The sequence below is a fragment of the Balaenoptera borealis genome (genome assembly GCF_965194805.1).
Source record: "Balaenoptera borealis genome assembly, chromosome: 15".
NCBI classification, from domain to species: domain Eukaryota; kingdom Metazoa; phylum Chordata; class Mammalia; order Artiodactyla; family Balaenopteridae; genus Balaenoptera; species Balaenoptera borealis.
The window spans coordinates 44,483,959-44,501,019 of NC_138871.1; the positions used below are offsets into that span (position 1 = coordinate 44,483,959).

General features: G+C 47.5%; 1 protein-coding gene and 2 long non-coding RNA genes across 6 annotated transcripts in view; 2 read left to right on the forward strand and 1 right to left on the reverse strand.

Annotated features, from left to right (window-relative positions):
- The window catches only part of CCDC85A (coiled-coil domain containing 85A), a 197,272-nt gene extending 192,580 nt beyond the window's left edge, over nucleotides 1-4,692 (reverse strand). For all 4 annotated transcript variants that reach the window (XM_082358182.1, XM_082358181.1, XM_082358180.1 and 1 more), the window contains exon 1: nucleotides 3,812-4,692. In XM_082358182.1, the coding sequence (XP_082214308.1) occupies nucleotides 3,812-4,081 (270 nt within the window). In that variant the 5' untranslated portion in view covers nucleotides 4,082-4,692. The remainder of the gene's footprint in view (nucleotides 1-3,811) is intronic.
- LOC309612529 overlaps nucleotides 1-17,061 on the forward strand; it is a 300,182-nt gene that overhangs the window by 99,560 nt on the left and 183,561 nt on the right. The window lies entirely within an intron of this gene.
- Nucleotides 1,274-9,085, forward strand: LOC309612515. Its single transcript, XR_014235237.1, has 4 exons — nucleotides 1,274-3,251; nucleotides 6,928-6,980; nucleotides 7,688-7,727; nucleotides 9,074-9,085. It is a non-coding gene; the product is annotated as an uncharacterized lncRNA (long non-coding RNA).

Genomic DNA, 17,061 nt, shown 5'->3' on the forward strand with positions numbered 1-17,061 from the left:
ACAGCTCATGCAGCTCAATATCAAAAAAACAAACAACCCAATCCAAAAATGGGCAGAAGACCTACATAGACATTTCTCCAAAGAAGATATACAGATTGCCAACAAACACATGAAAGGATACTCAACATCACTAATCATTAGAGAAATGCAAATCAAAACTACAATGAGGTATCACCTCACACCAGTCAGAATGGCCATCATCAAAATATCTACAAACAATAAATGCTGGAGAGGGTGTGGAGAAAAGGGAACCCTCTTGCACTGTTGGTGGGAATGTCAATTGATACAGCCACTATGGAGAACAGTAAGGAGGTTCCTTAAAAAACTAAAAATGGAACTAACATATGACCCAGCAATCCCACTGCTGGGCATATACCCTGAGAAAACCATAATTTAAAAAGAGTCATGTACCACAATGTTCACTGCAGCACAAAGCCAGGACATGGAAGCAACCTAAGTGTCCATTGACAGATAAATGGATAAAGAAGACATGACACATATATACAATGGAATATTACTCAGCCATAAAAAGAAATGAAATTGAGTCATTTGTAGTGAGGTGGATGGACCTAGAATCTGTCATACAGAGTGAAGTAAGTCAGAAAGAGAAAAACAAATACTGTATGCTAACACATATATATGGAATTAAAGGAAATATATGGAATAAAAAATATATGGGAAAAAAAAGGTTCTGAAGAACCTAAGGGCAGGACAGGAATAAAGTTGCAGATGTAGAGAACGGACTTGAGGACACGGGGAGGGGGAAGGGTATGCTGGGACGAAGTGAGAGAGTGGCATGGACATATATATACACTACCAAATGTAAAATAGATAGCTAGTGAGAAGCAGCTGCATGGCACAGGGAGATCAGCTCGGCGCTTTGTGTCCACCTAGAGGGGTGGGATAGGGAAGGTGGGAGGGAGACGCAAGAGGGAAGAGAAATGGGGATATACGTATGCATATAGCTGATTCACTTTGTTATACAGCAGAAACTAACACACCATTGTAAAGCAATCATACTCCAATAAAGATGTTAAAAGAAAAATCATTCTCAGCTTCAAAACTTCTTCCACATTTAGCTTAATCCTCCCATTTCATAGAAAGTTCGTCACGTTCTTCTTCATCTAACTGAATTTCCATGTGAAAATATTCCCCTTTGAGTATCCTACAACTATTCCTGTTTTCTCCAGAACTGGGAAGTAAATAGGACTTGTGCCACCACGGGCTCCTTCCCAAATGGAGTGAAATGCAAGAAACATTACTATCCTTATCTCCCATTTCCTCCCACCCCACCCCTTTCCTTTTCCCCCTTGGTATCCATACATTTGTTCTCTAAGTCTCACTATTGATACTATGTATAAAATAGACAACTGATGGGAACATACTGTATAAGCACAGGAAACTCTACTTAATGCACTGTGGTGTCCTAAATGGGAGGGAAATCCAAAAGGGAGGGGACATATGTATATGCATGGCTGATCCATTTTGCTGTGCAGTAGAAACTAACACAACATTGAAAAGCAACTATACCCTAATAAAAATTAATTAAAAAATATAAAATGTACTATCACTTATTCAGTCAACCGCATTTATGGATCACCATGGTGTCTAGGGAAGCTCGGAGCTGAGATGAGGACGGGAAGGAAGAAGGCTGGCCCCTCAGAGTGGGCCAGAGGCTTAGGAGGGGCCACCACGTGGCTGCCCCAGGATGATGGGAATGAGGAGTAGGGGCTGCATCAGAAACTAACCAATCCCCATCATTTCTGAACTTGATAAGGAGGTGGACTAGAAAGTCTTTTAATGCCAGGTCACGAATCTAGACCACACGGAGACTCCTACTTGAGGTGTAACCGCTCTTAACTGGCCTGATAGGTACTTCCCTAAATGAGGTTACTGGAATGAAGACCCGGTCCTCCCCTCCCCTACACCACTCACACACAGACCCCCACAGGCAATCCACACAACCGAAAAGAACTTCCAAGTATTTCTAAGCTCTATGTCAATGCTCCATACTATCAAAATCTCTAGGAAATTAATTAATTACAAACTCTTCCAAGTTGCATTATAGTTCAAGCCATGAAAGAAGATTAAATTGGAGGGTTACGAACTATACTTGTGTCCAGCTTTGCCACGGAAACCCAGATCCAGGAGATGCATGGCTTTCCGTACACTTACGCATCATCTCCTGATGACAATGACTACCATGTTTTGTAGTCAAGTCCAGAATTAAACCTTCACCTAAATTCTCATAATTTATTGTCACACCCCCCTAGGAGGTGGTTATTATGACTTGCATTTTATTGATGAGTAAAATAAGGCTCTGAGAAATTACCCAAGCTCACCCTCCTGGCCAAATGAGGATTCTAGATGCAGACCCACCTCTGAGATGATCTTCCCCCTACACTGTCCTGCCTCTAATCCAAGAGTCTGGTACTTAATAGTCCATTAGTAACGAATTAAGCCAAAGGAGAGAGTAAGGCTTGGGATTTTTCTGAGAGATCCTCCTAACTGCATCCACTCTAGGGACTGTGTATGACAGTCAACTGGAGCCTCAGGGGACGGCCTTCTCTACCCGCACTGGGCCCAGCACCCAGGTGAGCATCTAGCAGTTCTCCCCCTCCCACTCCCCTTTGCCCGAGAATCCGAGGGGTGGAGCCGCTGAGGCAATTAAGAAAGTGTCTACTGCCTGAGAAGTGGGGTGGGAGTGGAAAGGGGACAAGAACAGCATGTGCCTGCGGGAATTTGCTCCCCGAGGTCCCTGCAGCGATTTCGTTTGTGTCTGGCTTCCTATAAACAAAAGAAGAACAATGAGAGGAAGGCATACCAGGCGGCAACAGCGCAAGCAGTAAGGAGAGGAAGTTTGTGGTACACTCGGGCAGGGCGGTTCCCCGCCACCCATCTGCTGCAGCCAGCCGGGCTGGCACCTTGCTGGCACACTCAGAACGCTCCAAGGACAAAAGAAAGTTGGTGGGGGGGTTGGGGTTTTATTGTTTTGTTTTTCTTTTGTTCTTTTCCTTCCCCTAATAGCAAAGAGGAAGGACTGGCTCCAAAGGAAAGCATGACTGGATGGCACTTAGGGTCCACTTCCAAAACCCTGTGTTTCCTAAACTGAGTCCCTCTGCCCTTCCCCCCTAGCTAGACGAAATTATAATCAAATTGGGGGTAAATGGGGTGGTCAGGCCACCCCAGACGACGCCAGCCGAACTCGAGGAAAAGGAAAGCATCGGAGCAGGTAGAACGTGAAGGAAGAGGTAAGCTCCTCTGCACCATGCGACATAGCCCAGTTCCGAGGGTGGCGCCGCGGCTTCACCCTGGGCGCCCCGCCAGCCCCTCTCCCCTGCATCGGCGCCCTTTCCTCACCCTCTGCCCCACGGAGAAGTCGTGGCGCCAGAGCAGCCATATCGTATCCCCGATCCCCAAGGGCAAAGATGCTCTGGACTCGCTCCTTCGCTCGTTTTTTCCCCTGCCTGGCCGTAACCCGGCTCCCCAAAGCACTGATTTTCCAGGCTTCCTGGGGAATTAAAGGTTCCGCGTACCCATCGCTCCCCTCCCAGCCTTTCAGCGTCCTTGGCGCCCGCTCCTCCGGCCACGGAGGACCGCGAGCTCGACGCTAGTGCGCCCCATAGGGGGAAGAGGAGGGAACCAAACGTCTCCAAAGTTTGGAAAAGTTTCCAAAGGGCTGGGGAAGGGGAGCAGGGGCTGCTGACAGGGAGAATGGGGAGGATCACCTGTTGACGGAGGGAGGGAAAGTTTGCCTGGCCCCACCTCCCCAGGGCGCCCAGCTTCCCGCCCCGCCGGGCCCGGCGCTCACCTTGAGCCCGCGGATCTCGCCGAGGTGTAGCTGCAGGCGGCGGTTGACCTCGCGGATGAGGTTGCTGTGGTCCAGCATCGCGCTCACCTTCTCCGCCTCCGCGCGCCGCAGGCAGCGGATCAGCTCCTCCTTGCTCCACTGCAGCAGCTCCTCGTCCGACACTTTGGACAGGTCCTCAACGGCAGTGGCCGCAGACGGGCCGGCAGAGGTTGGCGGACAACTTTCCGCCGCCGCCGCCGCCGCCGATGCACCTCCGGCCGCCTTCGACATGGTATCCGCGAGGTGGCAGGTGCGAGTGGGTGGAAGAGGCAAAGCAACTCCCGAAGACGCGGGCACGGCTGGGCCGCCTCCGCCCACACCCCAGTGCGCTCCAACGAGTCAGCTGCACCGCCCGGGGGCCACTGGGTTGGGGCGGCAGGGGTCGCGCTGGGCCGCCATCCTACCTCGCCATCCCTGTGCGCGCGCCCGCGCACCCCCAGGGCCGGGCAGCCATCCGCGCGCTGCGGCCAAGGCACATCCCAACTCCGCGCAAGTCCATGGTGAGGGGCGCCGGGAAGCTGGCGCCGCCGCGGGAGACCCTAGGGGGCCGCACTCCGGTTCCCCTGCCCTCTCTGCCGCCCTAATTCGAGCCTGTCGCCCCCCACACTCGGGCACACACGCACTCACACACGCTCACTTTCCTCCCCCTTGCCCAGCTGCAGCCCCCGCTTCTCTCCTCTCCTAGCCCCGCCGGGGAGCGCCGGGCTCCGCGGCACCTCGGGAGCTAATCCAGCGCCGCCGCCGCCGCTGCCCGAGGGACTGGCGCGGCCGGCCGGCGGCGCTCCTCCTGCCGCCTTTGCTGCGCCCGCCGCCGCTCCCAGGCTGCTGGGGGAAGCCTAGGATTTGCAGCGCCGAGCCGGGGAGGCGTGGGGGGGCGGGGGGGGTGGTTAAAGGCTGGACCGGCAGGAGGAGGAGCCTGGAGCCGGGGCGGGCCGCCCGCTGCTGCAGCCGCTCACCCGCCCGCTGGGATCCCGAAGCGCGCTGTGCGCTGTCCCGCCGGCAAGGCCGGGGGCGCGGCTCCTTCAGCGCCGGGGCGCGGGTCAGGGTGGGGGGTGGGGGGTGGGGGGTGGGGGGGCGGGAGGGGGAGAAGTATAAGAAGCTGTGACACTCGGTCTTTGGGAGGCTCGCGCGCGCCACCGTGTGGCAGAAGCAACTCCCTCCGCCCCCTGCACGCCAGGCTCGTCATCGGGCAGGGGAAACAGCTGCGAGCAAAATGAAAGATACTGGTATTTTGAGAAATTGGGGTTCAGGAAGGATGGGTAGGAGGACCTGAAGGGTAACCGTCTGACTGTACTTTGGAGAATGGAAGAAGAGGTCGATGGCAAAAGCAAGGGGGAGGGCTTTGGGGGAAGGAACGTTTAAGAAAACCCCTATATTCTAAGAAGGGGAAAAAGAGGCTTCTGGGCAATACTCTTTAGGGACCATCCACCCCTACCCTCACCCCAGGCCTTTATCTTTTCTAAAAATCAACGACTTTTGTGAAGAAGCTTAAGGGGAAGTTCTGAATCTTTTATATTTTTGTTTGAAAAACACCAAAGCCTTAATTAAGGGAAAAACAAAAACCTTCATCTCTTGCTTCCCGAAGCCTGGATTTTAAGGTCAGCACAGTCATCTCCCCTCTGAGCAAAGCACGGCCCCTTAGACAAGCTGAAATGCCAGCCAAGGAGATTTTCATTTTCCTCGGTGCCGCAGGCTGCCCTGTATTACTGCCTCGGCTGTTTATGATGGCAATTTCTGGAAGGGATACTCTGTGTCCCTGAGTACTAACTTTGGGCTACAAGAGTCCCTTCCCCATCCCCAGTTCTACTCTCACACGAAGTCACATGGAATCATCTCTGAGCTGAAGACATGTTTTTTTGCCTGAAGAACTGGATGTATTTGGTCCTGGCATGTCACTTAGGTGAATCCTCTCCTCTCCAGGATGGAGACGGGGTCAGAAAACTGCAGGGATTTGCCCCCAGGGGGGCTTCAGAAAACCAGAGTGCAGAGGCAATCATCTCCATCCAGTAGGATGAGACTCTAAGTCAGAGACCCTTACCAGCTGGTCAGTGTGTGTCCCCTGATAAAGCTGCCACCTGTTAAGAAATGATCACTTGAGGACTTCTGAGACCAGACTTCCTGGAGAGCCTGCAAGGTGGTGTTGCCCTCTGACCTAGATGGCCTTCAAGTTCCCCTCAGCTTGACTACACTTCAGACAGGTGTCTTCCTGACCAAAGGTCCCTGACCTCCCTTTTCGTAGAACATTTACTTTAGAAAGCTTTCCATTGTAAATTCTTTCTCTGCACCCTTGAGCTGTCGATCATCTCCCAGCTTCTCACCAGTTTTACCACCCAGGAATTCTTTCTCAAAGACCTGGGAGCCATCCCTTTGAAATGTGATCATCAAGGATGATGATCCTTGGATCCAAGGACGATAGATCATCAGGGATGATATATCTCTCTGGGAAGTAGAAGCCTAACCTCAATAAGTACCAGTTAGCAAACAGATGGCCTCATCACATTGACCCACGGTTCTCCCCCCACCCAGCATCCTCTAGTACTGTTGACCCTTGAACAACAAGAGTTTGAACTGTGGGCATCTGCTTATACATGGAGCTCCAGCCATCCATCTACATTTGAGGCAGGAAGAAGGTAGAAGCAAATGGCAAAAGTTCTCCTGGTAATATGACCCAGTGAATCTCACTTATATCCTAATAGCCCGGGTTTGCCATCTGACCACCTCGCAGCTTCAGGTGAAGCTAGGTAATTTTTTTAAGTTAAGCATATCAATGCCACAAGTAAAATCAAAGTTGTTTTAATAAGAAATAAGAAAACAAATATTGGATAGGCAACTAACAATTTCATATGCAAACCTTAGCAGTGGACTCTGTATACTGTAAATGGAGGTAGCTCAAAACCAGCCATAAAATGACTGTAAGTCATTAGGTCCTGATGGTTTTACCTCATTTGTTGTTTTGAACTAACTGTTCCATCACAGCTCACTAATTGCCCAACCCAGATTCTCACTAGGTCTCAGCTGACCATCCTTACGGGTCCATCTGACTTCAGTATCACCTGTCTTGAATTTGGTTTCCACAGAACTGCCCAAGTGAACTACCTAAAAAGTCCAGTCCAGCTGCGTCCCCCCTAAGGTAGATTGAATCATTGTTCATAATTCTTCACAACCTCCCTGTATAATTCATACCATCTCTGCCATGCAACTTTGCAGTAGCTCCCACTGAGGGGGGCAGAGTTTATCCTCTCTTGATGATATTGTGCTTGGCCACAGGACTTGCTTTGCTCCTGGAAAGTGGGTGCACCTGAGGGTGTACCCCTTCTCTGGTGAGAACTCACCCTCTTGTACTTCCACACTTCACGGGGAAAAGAGCTAACCTTGGGTGGCTGTTTTTGCTTCAGTCTGGGCCTCACACAGGGCCACCCTGAAGCACAGCCACCCTCCCCTCACAGACTCAGATCTGTGTGCAAGAACATGTGACTGTTATTAGGCCACGGAGTTTGGGGGAGATTTATTGTGCAGCATGAATGCTATAGATAGCAAATACAACTCCCTGCCTAAATCCCTTCAGTGGCATCTCAGTATCTCTCCACAGAGCAAAGCCACATTCCTTAGCAGAGCACAGAGGATGGGCACAGTCTGCCCTTGCCTGCTTCTCCAGCCCTCCCCCCCACCCTACGTTGCCTCATATTTCATACTTATCCAGTGCCAAACTGCCCGTAGCTCCCTATGGGCGCTCTCTATACCTCTGTGCCCCACTGATGCTGTTCTCTCAATGCCTTCCCTGCCTTTTTCCTCTGGACAACTCACACTGTATCCTTCCATGGGCAACATCTCCTCCAGGTCCCTGGCATCAGCCCACACTTCTCCAGTGGAGGCAGAAGTGAGTATCCCTCTCCACTCCCATAACCTCCATTGCGTACCCCTAGCTGAGCATTTAAAACAGAATATCAAACTACAGAAAATTATAGGTAGAGACTCAGACTAACCCAGCTCAATCCTAGCAGAAAGTTTAGCTCCAGCCAGAATTTAATAGTCTATCTTTTCTGTTTTCTCCAAACCCTACAGACTCCCATCATGCCCTACAGAACTCTTCAGTGCAATGGGAGATGCTATTGAGGGCATTGCTGAGTATATCCCACAGTGCCTTGTCATGACACTGCACCCTAATCCAGGAGGTTTCTTGGCAACTCATTAGTTTTAATCTTACAAAGACTGAATTATGCATCTGGTGTGTATTCCTCTTTGCACTGGGTGCTGGGAAGTCAGATCCAAACTTGTGGCCCACATTCAGTTACTTAGACAAGACTTAAGGAATATAATTTTTTTTTTTTTTTGAAGCAATTTGTTTTCTAAAGCTTTTCTCCTGTCTAGCTGCTTTTTTTTTTTTTTTTTAAGAAATTCACGTTCTTTTATTTATTTTATTTATTTATGACTGTGTTGAGTCTTCGTTTGTGTGCGAGGGCTTTCTCTAGTTGCGGCAAGTGGGGACCACTCTTCATCGCGGTGCGCGGACCTCTCACCATCGCGGCCTCTCTTGTTGCGGGGCACAGGCTCCAGACGCGCAGGCTCAGCAATTGTGGCTCACGGGCCCAGTTGCTCCATGGCATGTGGGATCTTCCCAGACCAGGGCTCGAACCCGTGTCCCCTGCATTGGCAGGCAGATTCTCAACCACTGCGCCACCAGGGAAGCCCTATAATTTTTTGACTAATTCTGACTTCCAACATTTTTTTACTTTCAAATTTCCTTCTCCAAATTTCCAGATTTCTTTTTTACCTTGCTCTGTATGTATCTTTGTAAGTTACCAGATACATACATCTATAAGCACGTATACGTGTGTGTACACACACACACACACACACACACACACAGCAATAAAGAAAGGAAGAAAAGGACAAAAGGGAAAGAGAGGTCTTGTCTTCAATCATAGACCCTATATGTTTTCTCTCCCATTTACTTTGACGTCTTCTCCCTCTATTAGCCCCTAAACTCTGTGAAGACAAGGCCTGCTTCCTACCTAGAGTCCGCACTCAATAAGGAAAGGAGGGAAGGAGGGAGGGAACAAGTTTGCTAGAGGCTTTTGTTCAGAATTGTTTATCCCCCTGGTTTGGAATGCCTCTTCCTTTTAAAATATTAATTACTGTTTGGTATTTGCTATCTTAGAAGTCAAAGGAGTGACCTGCAGTTTAGAAAAGTTTTCAAAATTTTTCAAAATTGTTTCAATGTAGGGTAATATGGTGCTTTGATGAGTTCGTCTCAAAGGGCTACAGAATGCACTCCGGTGACAGGTTTCTTCTCTGATGATGCCAGAGTGAGTTACGGCACCGCATGAACAAGGCTGAGGCTCGTCTCATTGTATCTGTGTTGTGTCAAGTAACACAAGCAGCCATTGAAACCTCCTATCTTACTCCACCAAGAACCACTTTCCCAAGCAACATTTCAAAACTCAGTGGAAGTGCAACGGATCTTGGCTTTGCTCCCTCATTCTGAGTCCAGAACCAGAGAACACGGCCGCTGTGCGGAGCCGCGAAGTAGCTGGGAATCCCAGCTCTGGTGAGGAACCTCTGGGGGTGGTGGATGTTACTGCTGGATGCCTCCAAAACATGTTTCCACTGCAAGCCACTGCGGAAGTGCTTTGCCTTGATCCAGTCCCACAAATGGAATATTTAGGAGCTTGCTAGGTTTTATTGCACTCTGTTCTGCCAAGTACTAGGGCAGAAACTGCCAGCGAAAGGTTGATGTAACTGCCAGAAGCACCCAAGGAAGAGAGGTCCAGCCAGCCTGACCCCCAGGGTTGAGATCCCTAGTGTCTTCTGGCTCAGGGGAGGGAGCTGTCCTCCTCCCACACCTCCAGGCTCACAGCTGCGCTCGCTCTGTGGGTGGGGGAGGTGTGCATCTCAGTGAAAGCAGAGTGTACTTCAAGGAGCCCCTATTTTCTGTCGTTTGCAAAGGAAACAGGCATACCCAGTTGTGGTAATTCCTGGACCTTCAGTGCTATTTTCACTATTAACCCTCCTCCGGGTCTCTACTCCTCGGATTCTCAGCCTTGGTTACATACTGGAATGACCTGGGGTGTTTGAAACATGCTGATGCCTGGCCCTCTCCCTAGAGATTTCTGATTTAATAAGTCTGGGGGGTGCAGCGTGCACACTGTTTTCTTTTTTTTAAACTCCCCACATGATTCTGCTGTGCAGCAGTTTGAAAATTGCTGTTGTAGGTTGTATAGAACACTGTCCAATAGAAATACACTACAAACCACAAATGCAAGCCACAAATGCAATTTTAAATTTTCTAGTAGTTGCTTTTAAGTGAAAAGAAACAGGTGGTACTAATTTTAATAATAGAGTTCATTTATCCTAAATATCCAAAATATTCAACAGGTAACCAACATAAACAATTATTAATGAGATGCTTTGCATTTTTGTAGTAAGTTTTCAAAATCTAGCATGTATTTACCTTTACAGCACATCTCAGCTTAGACACGTTTCAAGTGCTCAATAGCCACATGTGACTAGTGGCTTCCAAATTGGACAGCACAGCTGTAGACCATTTGGTTGGGGGGAGGGAGTGGAATAAAGAGTGGTACCTGTGGTGGGCTGAATAATGACACCCCAAAAGATATCCATGTGCTAATCCCTGGAACCTGTGAATGTTACCTTACATGGAAATAAAGGACTTTGCAGATATGATTACATTAAGAATCTTGAGATAGGGTCCTAGCTTATCCCAGGGGGCCCTACATGCAATTACATGTATCCTTGTAGGCAGGCAGCAGAGGCAGATTTCACAGAAGAGGAGACGGCTATGTAACCACATCAGCTGGGATTGGGATGATGAGGCCACAAGTAAGGGAATGCTGGCAGCCACTAGAAACTGGAAGAGTCAAGGAGCAGATTCTTCCTAGAGCCTCTGGAGGAAACACAGCCCTTGCAATACTTTGATTTCAGCCCCTAAGACTCATTTCAGATTCCTGGCTTCCTGTGAGAGAATAAATTTCTGTTGTTTAAAGACACTAAATTTGAGGCCACAATAGGAAACTAATACAGCACCAATTATAACAGAGCACTTCCTTTTTATCTGTATTATTGTAGTTATCACAGCCTGTCTTCTTTTATGGCTAGTTGGATACCTATTGATTTTTTCTTTTTGAGGCAGGGACATGTCTATTCATTGAGGAACCCTCCACCACACCTGGCAAGTAAAGTGTTGGTTGTAGGAGCATCAGCAAAGGTCACTCAGATGCATCTGAAGCGCAGTCTTCAGGGTGCCCAGACTGTGGTGTGCACTCAGGAATAGCATGAAAGGAAGGCCTCCTCCAGAAGAGATCTCTATCTGGGGAAGTGACAGATCACAAACATCCAGACGCCCATTGGTCCATTGTAACGCCTGCCCACCTTAGTCCCTTGACGTGTCTTTGAGAAGCAGTAACCCCAGGAGTAGAAAAAAGGAAGAAAGTGCTAAAAGCAGGAAGTGCCTACCAGGTCTGACCTGCGAGGCAAACTCCAGCACACTGGCCCACCCCTGTCTGTCCCAGAGCAGACCCACACCCACACAATCAGGAAGTTGTCAGTCCCTTTGCTCAGCTGCCTGAAATAGACATAGTTAAGAGTCTCACAAGTGAAAATGCCTCTTCACACATTTGCTCAATAAGATTGCTTTTCTCCTAACACAGAGATCAGCTGCCCCGAGGGTGTGCAAGTTTGATTAGGAAGTCTGCTCTTAGGCAGACAGTCTCCTGCCAGCATCAGTACCACCTAGAATGTTGGCTTATAATTGCCCCCATATAGTTAAAAACGATAAATGACAGAGCAAAAGTTGAGGTACACTCATTGCCTTTCAGAACAGCACCTTCCAAAGTGCCGTGGTCACACTGTACTGGAGGAGAACTCTCACGGACGAGGCACACGATCTTATTGAATCAACTGTGGGACAGGCATTTGATCCCATTTTACAGATGAGGAGTCCAAGCCTCAGGCCAGACTCACACAGTTAATGTAGAGTGTCAACCTAATGATCATCTTCACCAAAAGAAACAGGAGGAGTCTGAAGAATCTGCAGGTGACTCTCTGGGCCCCCAACCTTACATACAGCCTTCAAGAAGTGGAATAGGGGTCTTCAGTGGTGTATTCAGTGAGACCCAGGTTTTTGGAAATAGCAGTCCAGCAAGCAAAGAATGAGAACAGGCTCTGAAGGTGACAGAAAGAGAGTCCTTATGCCTTTGCCATATTAATTTGCCAATTAGGACTTGTAAAGAAGTCCTAATTGCAGAATAATTTGCAAGGAAGGGAGTTGTAACTTGTTTTCTTTGGTTTGTCTGGTAGCATCTACAGAAGTTGCTAAGGCATGTGCTTTCCCATGGAGATGTTTGCATATGATGCTCTGTGCCTCAGCGCCACTGTGCTGCTGGTAATTCCTACCCCTTCATGTCGCAGCCTTAATGTCACTGCCCCAGAGACACCATCACTAATCAGGTCATCAAAAGGACCTACTCCTTCATCGTGGATTCATTGCCTTATTAGTTTCCTTTATAACACTTTTCATTTGCAATTATTCCTGTTTTTTTTGTTTACTCTCCATTTTTCAGCTGGGAAAGGCATGAAGGGAGGAATTGTTTGTGTTGTGCCTGACCCATGGTAGGTACTCAGGAACTCTTTTAGTAACTGGATAAGTTGCAGATGTTAAATAGTTGCTCATCAGCACAGCAAACCCCAAATCACTCTGTGCTTTATAACAGTACAGATCCCCCAACACCGGAATGCTGATTCAGTTGGTCTGGGATGAGGTCCTGGAAATGTGTATTCAAAGGCTGCTTCTTGGCTGACTCTGATGTGATCAATCATTAGAACAGCATGTGGGAGCCCCGTGCCTGCCTCCTCACACAATTTTTATTTGTTGTCTTTGCAGTGAGAGTCATGGCAACCACCTAATTCACACACTCATTTCTGGGTCTTTGGGATGCCTGAGAGTATATTGTGAATCCTATATTTGCATATGTACCATTGTCTATCCACAAGAAGCCATGAATAAGATTCAGGGCTAATGTTACCTCTTATACACCGTGAGTTAACGCTCCCCAGCAAGAAGGAGAGACAAAGACCACCACCATGGTGGGAATCTGGGGGAATATTCAGGGCAGCCAAGGAATCCTACTTTCTGGAAAATGCATTCCAAGTTCCTTGGAACCTGAAAGTGACATATATCTTTTGGGGGCTTGTAAAAGAACCAGAAGCTAGACTACCTAAGGATGGCCAAGGGAACTCTACGCAGGCTTGAGTGATAGGAGACCAACGTTAAATACTCTCTTAGCAATAGATGGGGAATGAGGCTGGACATGGCAGCAATAGAGAGCAGAGGCCACAGCCACACAGTGGTGACATCGAAAGAAAAAGCTGGAAAGGAATCAAGTACCTGAGAAATTAACTTCACTCTGGGCCTTTACTGTTGTCCATGGGCCAGCAGCATTGTCTTCACCAAAGACCTTGCTAGAAATTCAGAATTTCTGTCCCTACTCCACAAGTACTGAATGGGAATCTGCCTTTTGACGAGCTCTCCAGGCAGTTTATAAGAACTTCAAAGTTTGAGAAGGGCTGACCTAAACCAATGGCATTTGGTGAACTAGAGGAAATTCCTTAGAATTTAGGAATTCCTTAGCTTAGAGGAAATTCCATTGTGGGCTTATTCAAGCCTCAATGACATCTAAGGCTGGTGGGACCAGGGAAACTGGGCTTAACCACTCTTTCCTTCCTGGATGTCTCATTTGATCAAGGAGGATGTGAGCTCACTGGAGCCAAGGAGAGTTCACTAAACTCCCTCCTGACCCTCCCAGGGTGTAGCCTTGGGAACTGCAATTGGATTTGTGATAAGCAGAGACGTCAGGTAAAGATGATTCTGAAGGGTTGACTGGGATCTGCTTCTACCATTTTCTCTTAAAGATTCTTGGCCTAGAACTTTAGCCTCCTAGGATGATGTGTGAATATGAAGATCACAAAACTTTAAAGATGGTTTAGGAATCTGTTATTAATGCTCCTAAGTAGACGGTGCCATTCCTCAAAAGGGGGTCTTTCCAGAGCTGGAGGTGTGGCTGACTGTGTTGCTTTAATCTGCATTAAATGGCCCAAAGGGAAGGTTACATAAAAGTGCAAGAAATCATGAAACCAATTTAGGTAGCAGCTGAAAACAAAACAAAAACAAAACATTGGTTCTCTGGTTCATTGCCTTTCATCTTCTCCCTGGGGCACAAAGAACTCTCAACAGCATCATAATATCATTGCCACTCATTTAGCCCCCGCTGGGGATGGGAACCAACAATAATTCTTATTTTGAGGCCAATGTGTCAGATACTGCAAGCACGACCTCATATTCACCCTCTTTTGCGGTGATCTGTGTGATACCCCAGTGCCTTGAGTAAGGGCGGTTTGAGGACTTGTTAGAAAATTGCTGAATAAAACAGTGATGTGTGAGATATGTGTGTGTGTGTGTGTGTGTGTTTGCATTTGTGTATGTGTGGATTCTTGCCTTTACAGCAATTAGAAGAGAAGAGACTTTGGACAGTGAGAGTAGAAAACTAGATTAAAAGATATAATTACAATCCAAATAAATGTGGCCATTTTCTCAAAAAAATAAAAGAAAGTAAAATCTGCTCTAGCCAGGATCTCCTGTTTGTTCTTTAAGGAAATTATGCTCCTAATTATCATATTCAAGTTTTTCTAAGAAATGAAATGCTTCTACGGGCATATGTTTTAAAAATTTTAGTAGAATTCTTTGCATATGTGTAAAACATTCAATAAACAGTAGCTGTTGGTTTAATTACTGTAATATCCAAGGATGACAATCGTGCATATTGTGAATGTTTAATGCTCAATTGATTATCTGAACGTTAACTTTGAATATTTGTGTCCATATCTTATCACCTGTTGCTATGAGGCAAAGTTACAATTCTACAATAAAATTTTCAAAGTCAGGCAGAGAGCAAATTTTCCCTTATTCCACCTTTGTGTTCTATTGTGGCATTCAGTGGATTGGATGAGGGCCACCCACACTGGGGAGAGCAGTCTGCCTATTCAGATATTAATTTCATCCAGAAACACTCTCACAGACACAGGTAGAATAATGTGTGGCCAAATATCTGGGCACACTATGGCCCAGTCAAGTTGACACATAAAATTAGGTAAGGTGCATGGTGGACCACAGGCTGCATTCCAGCCCCCATCTGCCCATCAGCTGGGCACAACAGTGTAGAACACAATCTATACAAGCACATGCAGTGACCCTGCCCACCATGTTAAGAACTGCTCTAAGAAATGGCCTCCTCTTCTCCAAATCCAGGAACCTCGAAGTCTTACCTTTGTGGCTCTCTCAATCCCACAGTTTCTGGACTGATCACGGTTTAAACTCCATATAATACCCCAACAATGAGTACTTCATTTTAGGAGCTATTCACATGAAGCCTCCTTTTAATTTTTTACCCCGGGGCACGCAGACATGCATCTGAGTTACATGACTTACATAGGTCAAGGGTGCGATGTTGAGCCCTTCCTTTCAGTGGGAGAAGCACAGCTTTCCCCTGGACTGACAGGTCTGTGAGACACATTCAATTTCCCCTCAGCGAGGAATCAGAGAACAGAGGAAATCAAAAAAGAAAACAGCAGGAAGAGAACAAAAACCAAAATGAGTCCACAAAATAAAGAATCATGTACACGAACAGGGAGGTAAACAGAGATAACAACTGGCAGAGCATTCAGTGAGTACTGAGTCCCAGAAAGGACATGTGTGCAGAACAGCGGCACACAGAATGACTCACTGTTTACCGGCCACGGACAGGGTGCTGTCAAGTTCAACACACGTGAGAAAATTAGGAGCAGAAAGTGTGATGCCTGGAGAGCAGTGGTGTAGGGCTGGCATCAGAAAGCACACAAAACCTACCTTTATCAGGTCTTCAAAAGCTAGGAGAGTGGCGTGTAAAATTCCCCCACATAAGGTTCACACATACGGAATATAAATGTTTCATAAAGCAAAGGGCTGGAATAAATCGCAGTTCCAAGCGAGTAAAAGAGGAAAAAAAAAAAAGGTTTAGATGTTGCTGGCTAAGAAATACAAACATTGCAACCAGGGAAAACTGGAGAATATAGTTCTTGCTGTGGTGACAGGTTTAGAAACCAAACATGACTCTGATGTGGAAATGCAATTATTTATGCTGGAAGAATAAGCATAACTTGGTTTGCCTTAAAATATACTTTCTGTGTTCATCCCTGAGATCTGAAAACCCAGAAGGGAATCTCAGACCCAAGAAGGCAGGAGCTTTGAGGATGGGGGTTTTAGGTGATTTTCCACACATAGAGTGTGAAATTCTGGCCTTTTGCCTGCCATGTAGAGATGTGTTTACAGCTAGTCTTGATTAAGTCTTTGCTTAATCATAGTGAGTGGAAAACAGTTCCAGGTCAGCTTACCCGCTAGAAATCAAGGACTGGGCTTCCAAATGCCCTTCGTAATTGAGTCTCCACTCAGAGAACCTGGACCTCAACCTCCTAGGGAAGAAGGGTCATCATCTCTGTCATTCTCGCCCGTCCATCTCCTTGCCAGCGTAGCCTGGTGCACTCTCCCTCCATCGACAGTTGCACATCCAGTGGGTTTCTCAACCTAACCCATCCAAACCCGAACTCCGAATAGTCTCCTAAAACTGCTCTCCCTGCAGCCTTCCCCTGCAGCAAATGACCACTCCATTCTCCCTGTTACACAGACCAAAACCATGGAGTCATCCTTGACTTTCTCTCTCATACCCTCGTCTAATCATCTGTAATCCTGTTGTTCTACCTTCAAACTATATTCAGAATCTGACTGCTTCACACAACTTCTGTTGTTATCACCCTAACCCAAGCCACCACCATGCCTTGCCTGGATTATTGCTGTAGCCTCCTAATTGCACACCCTGCCTCTTCCTTTGTCACCCTTGTTCTGTTCTCAGCAGAGGTTAATGTAAGTCAGATCATGTCACTCCAATGTGCAAAGCTCTCCAATGCCTCCCCATGAAAGCCAAAGTCCTTAAAATGACCTAGAAGGCCTTGGTCCATTCTCTCACATCCATTCTCCCCTCCCTCCGTTCGGTTGTCTGGCCTGATCTCTGTGACTTTCCCCCTTGTTCATTCTGCTTCAGCCACACTGACTTTATCTGCTTCCTTTAACACACCGAAGTCAGTCCCATGTTAGGACCTTTGCACAT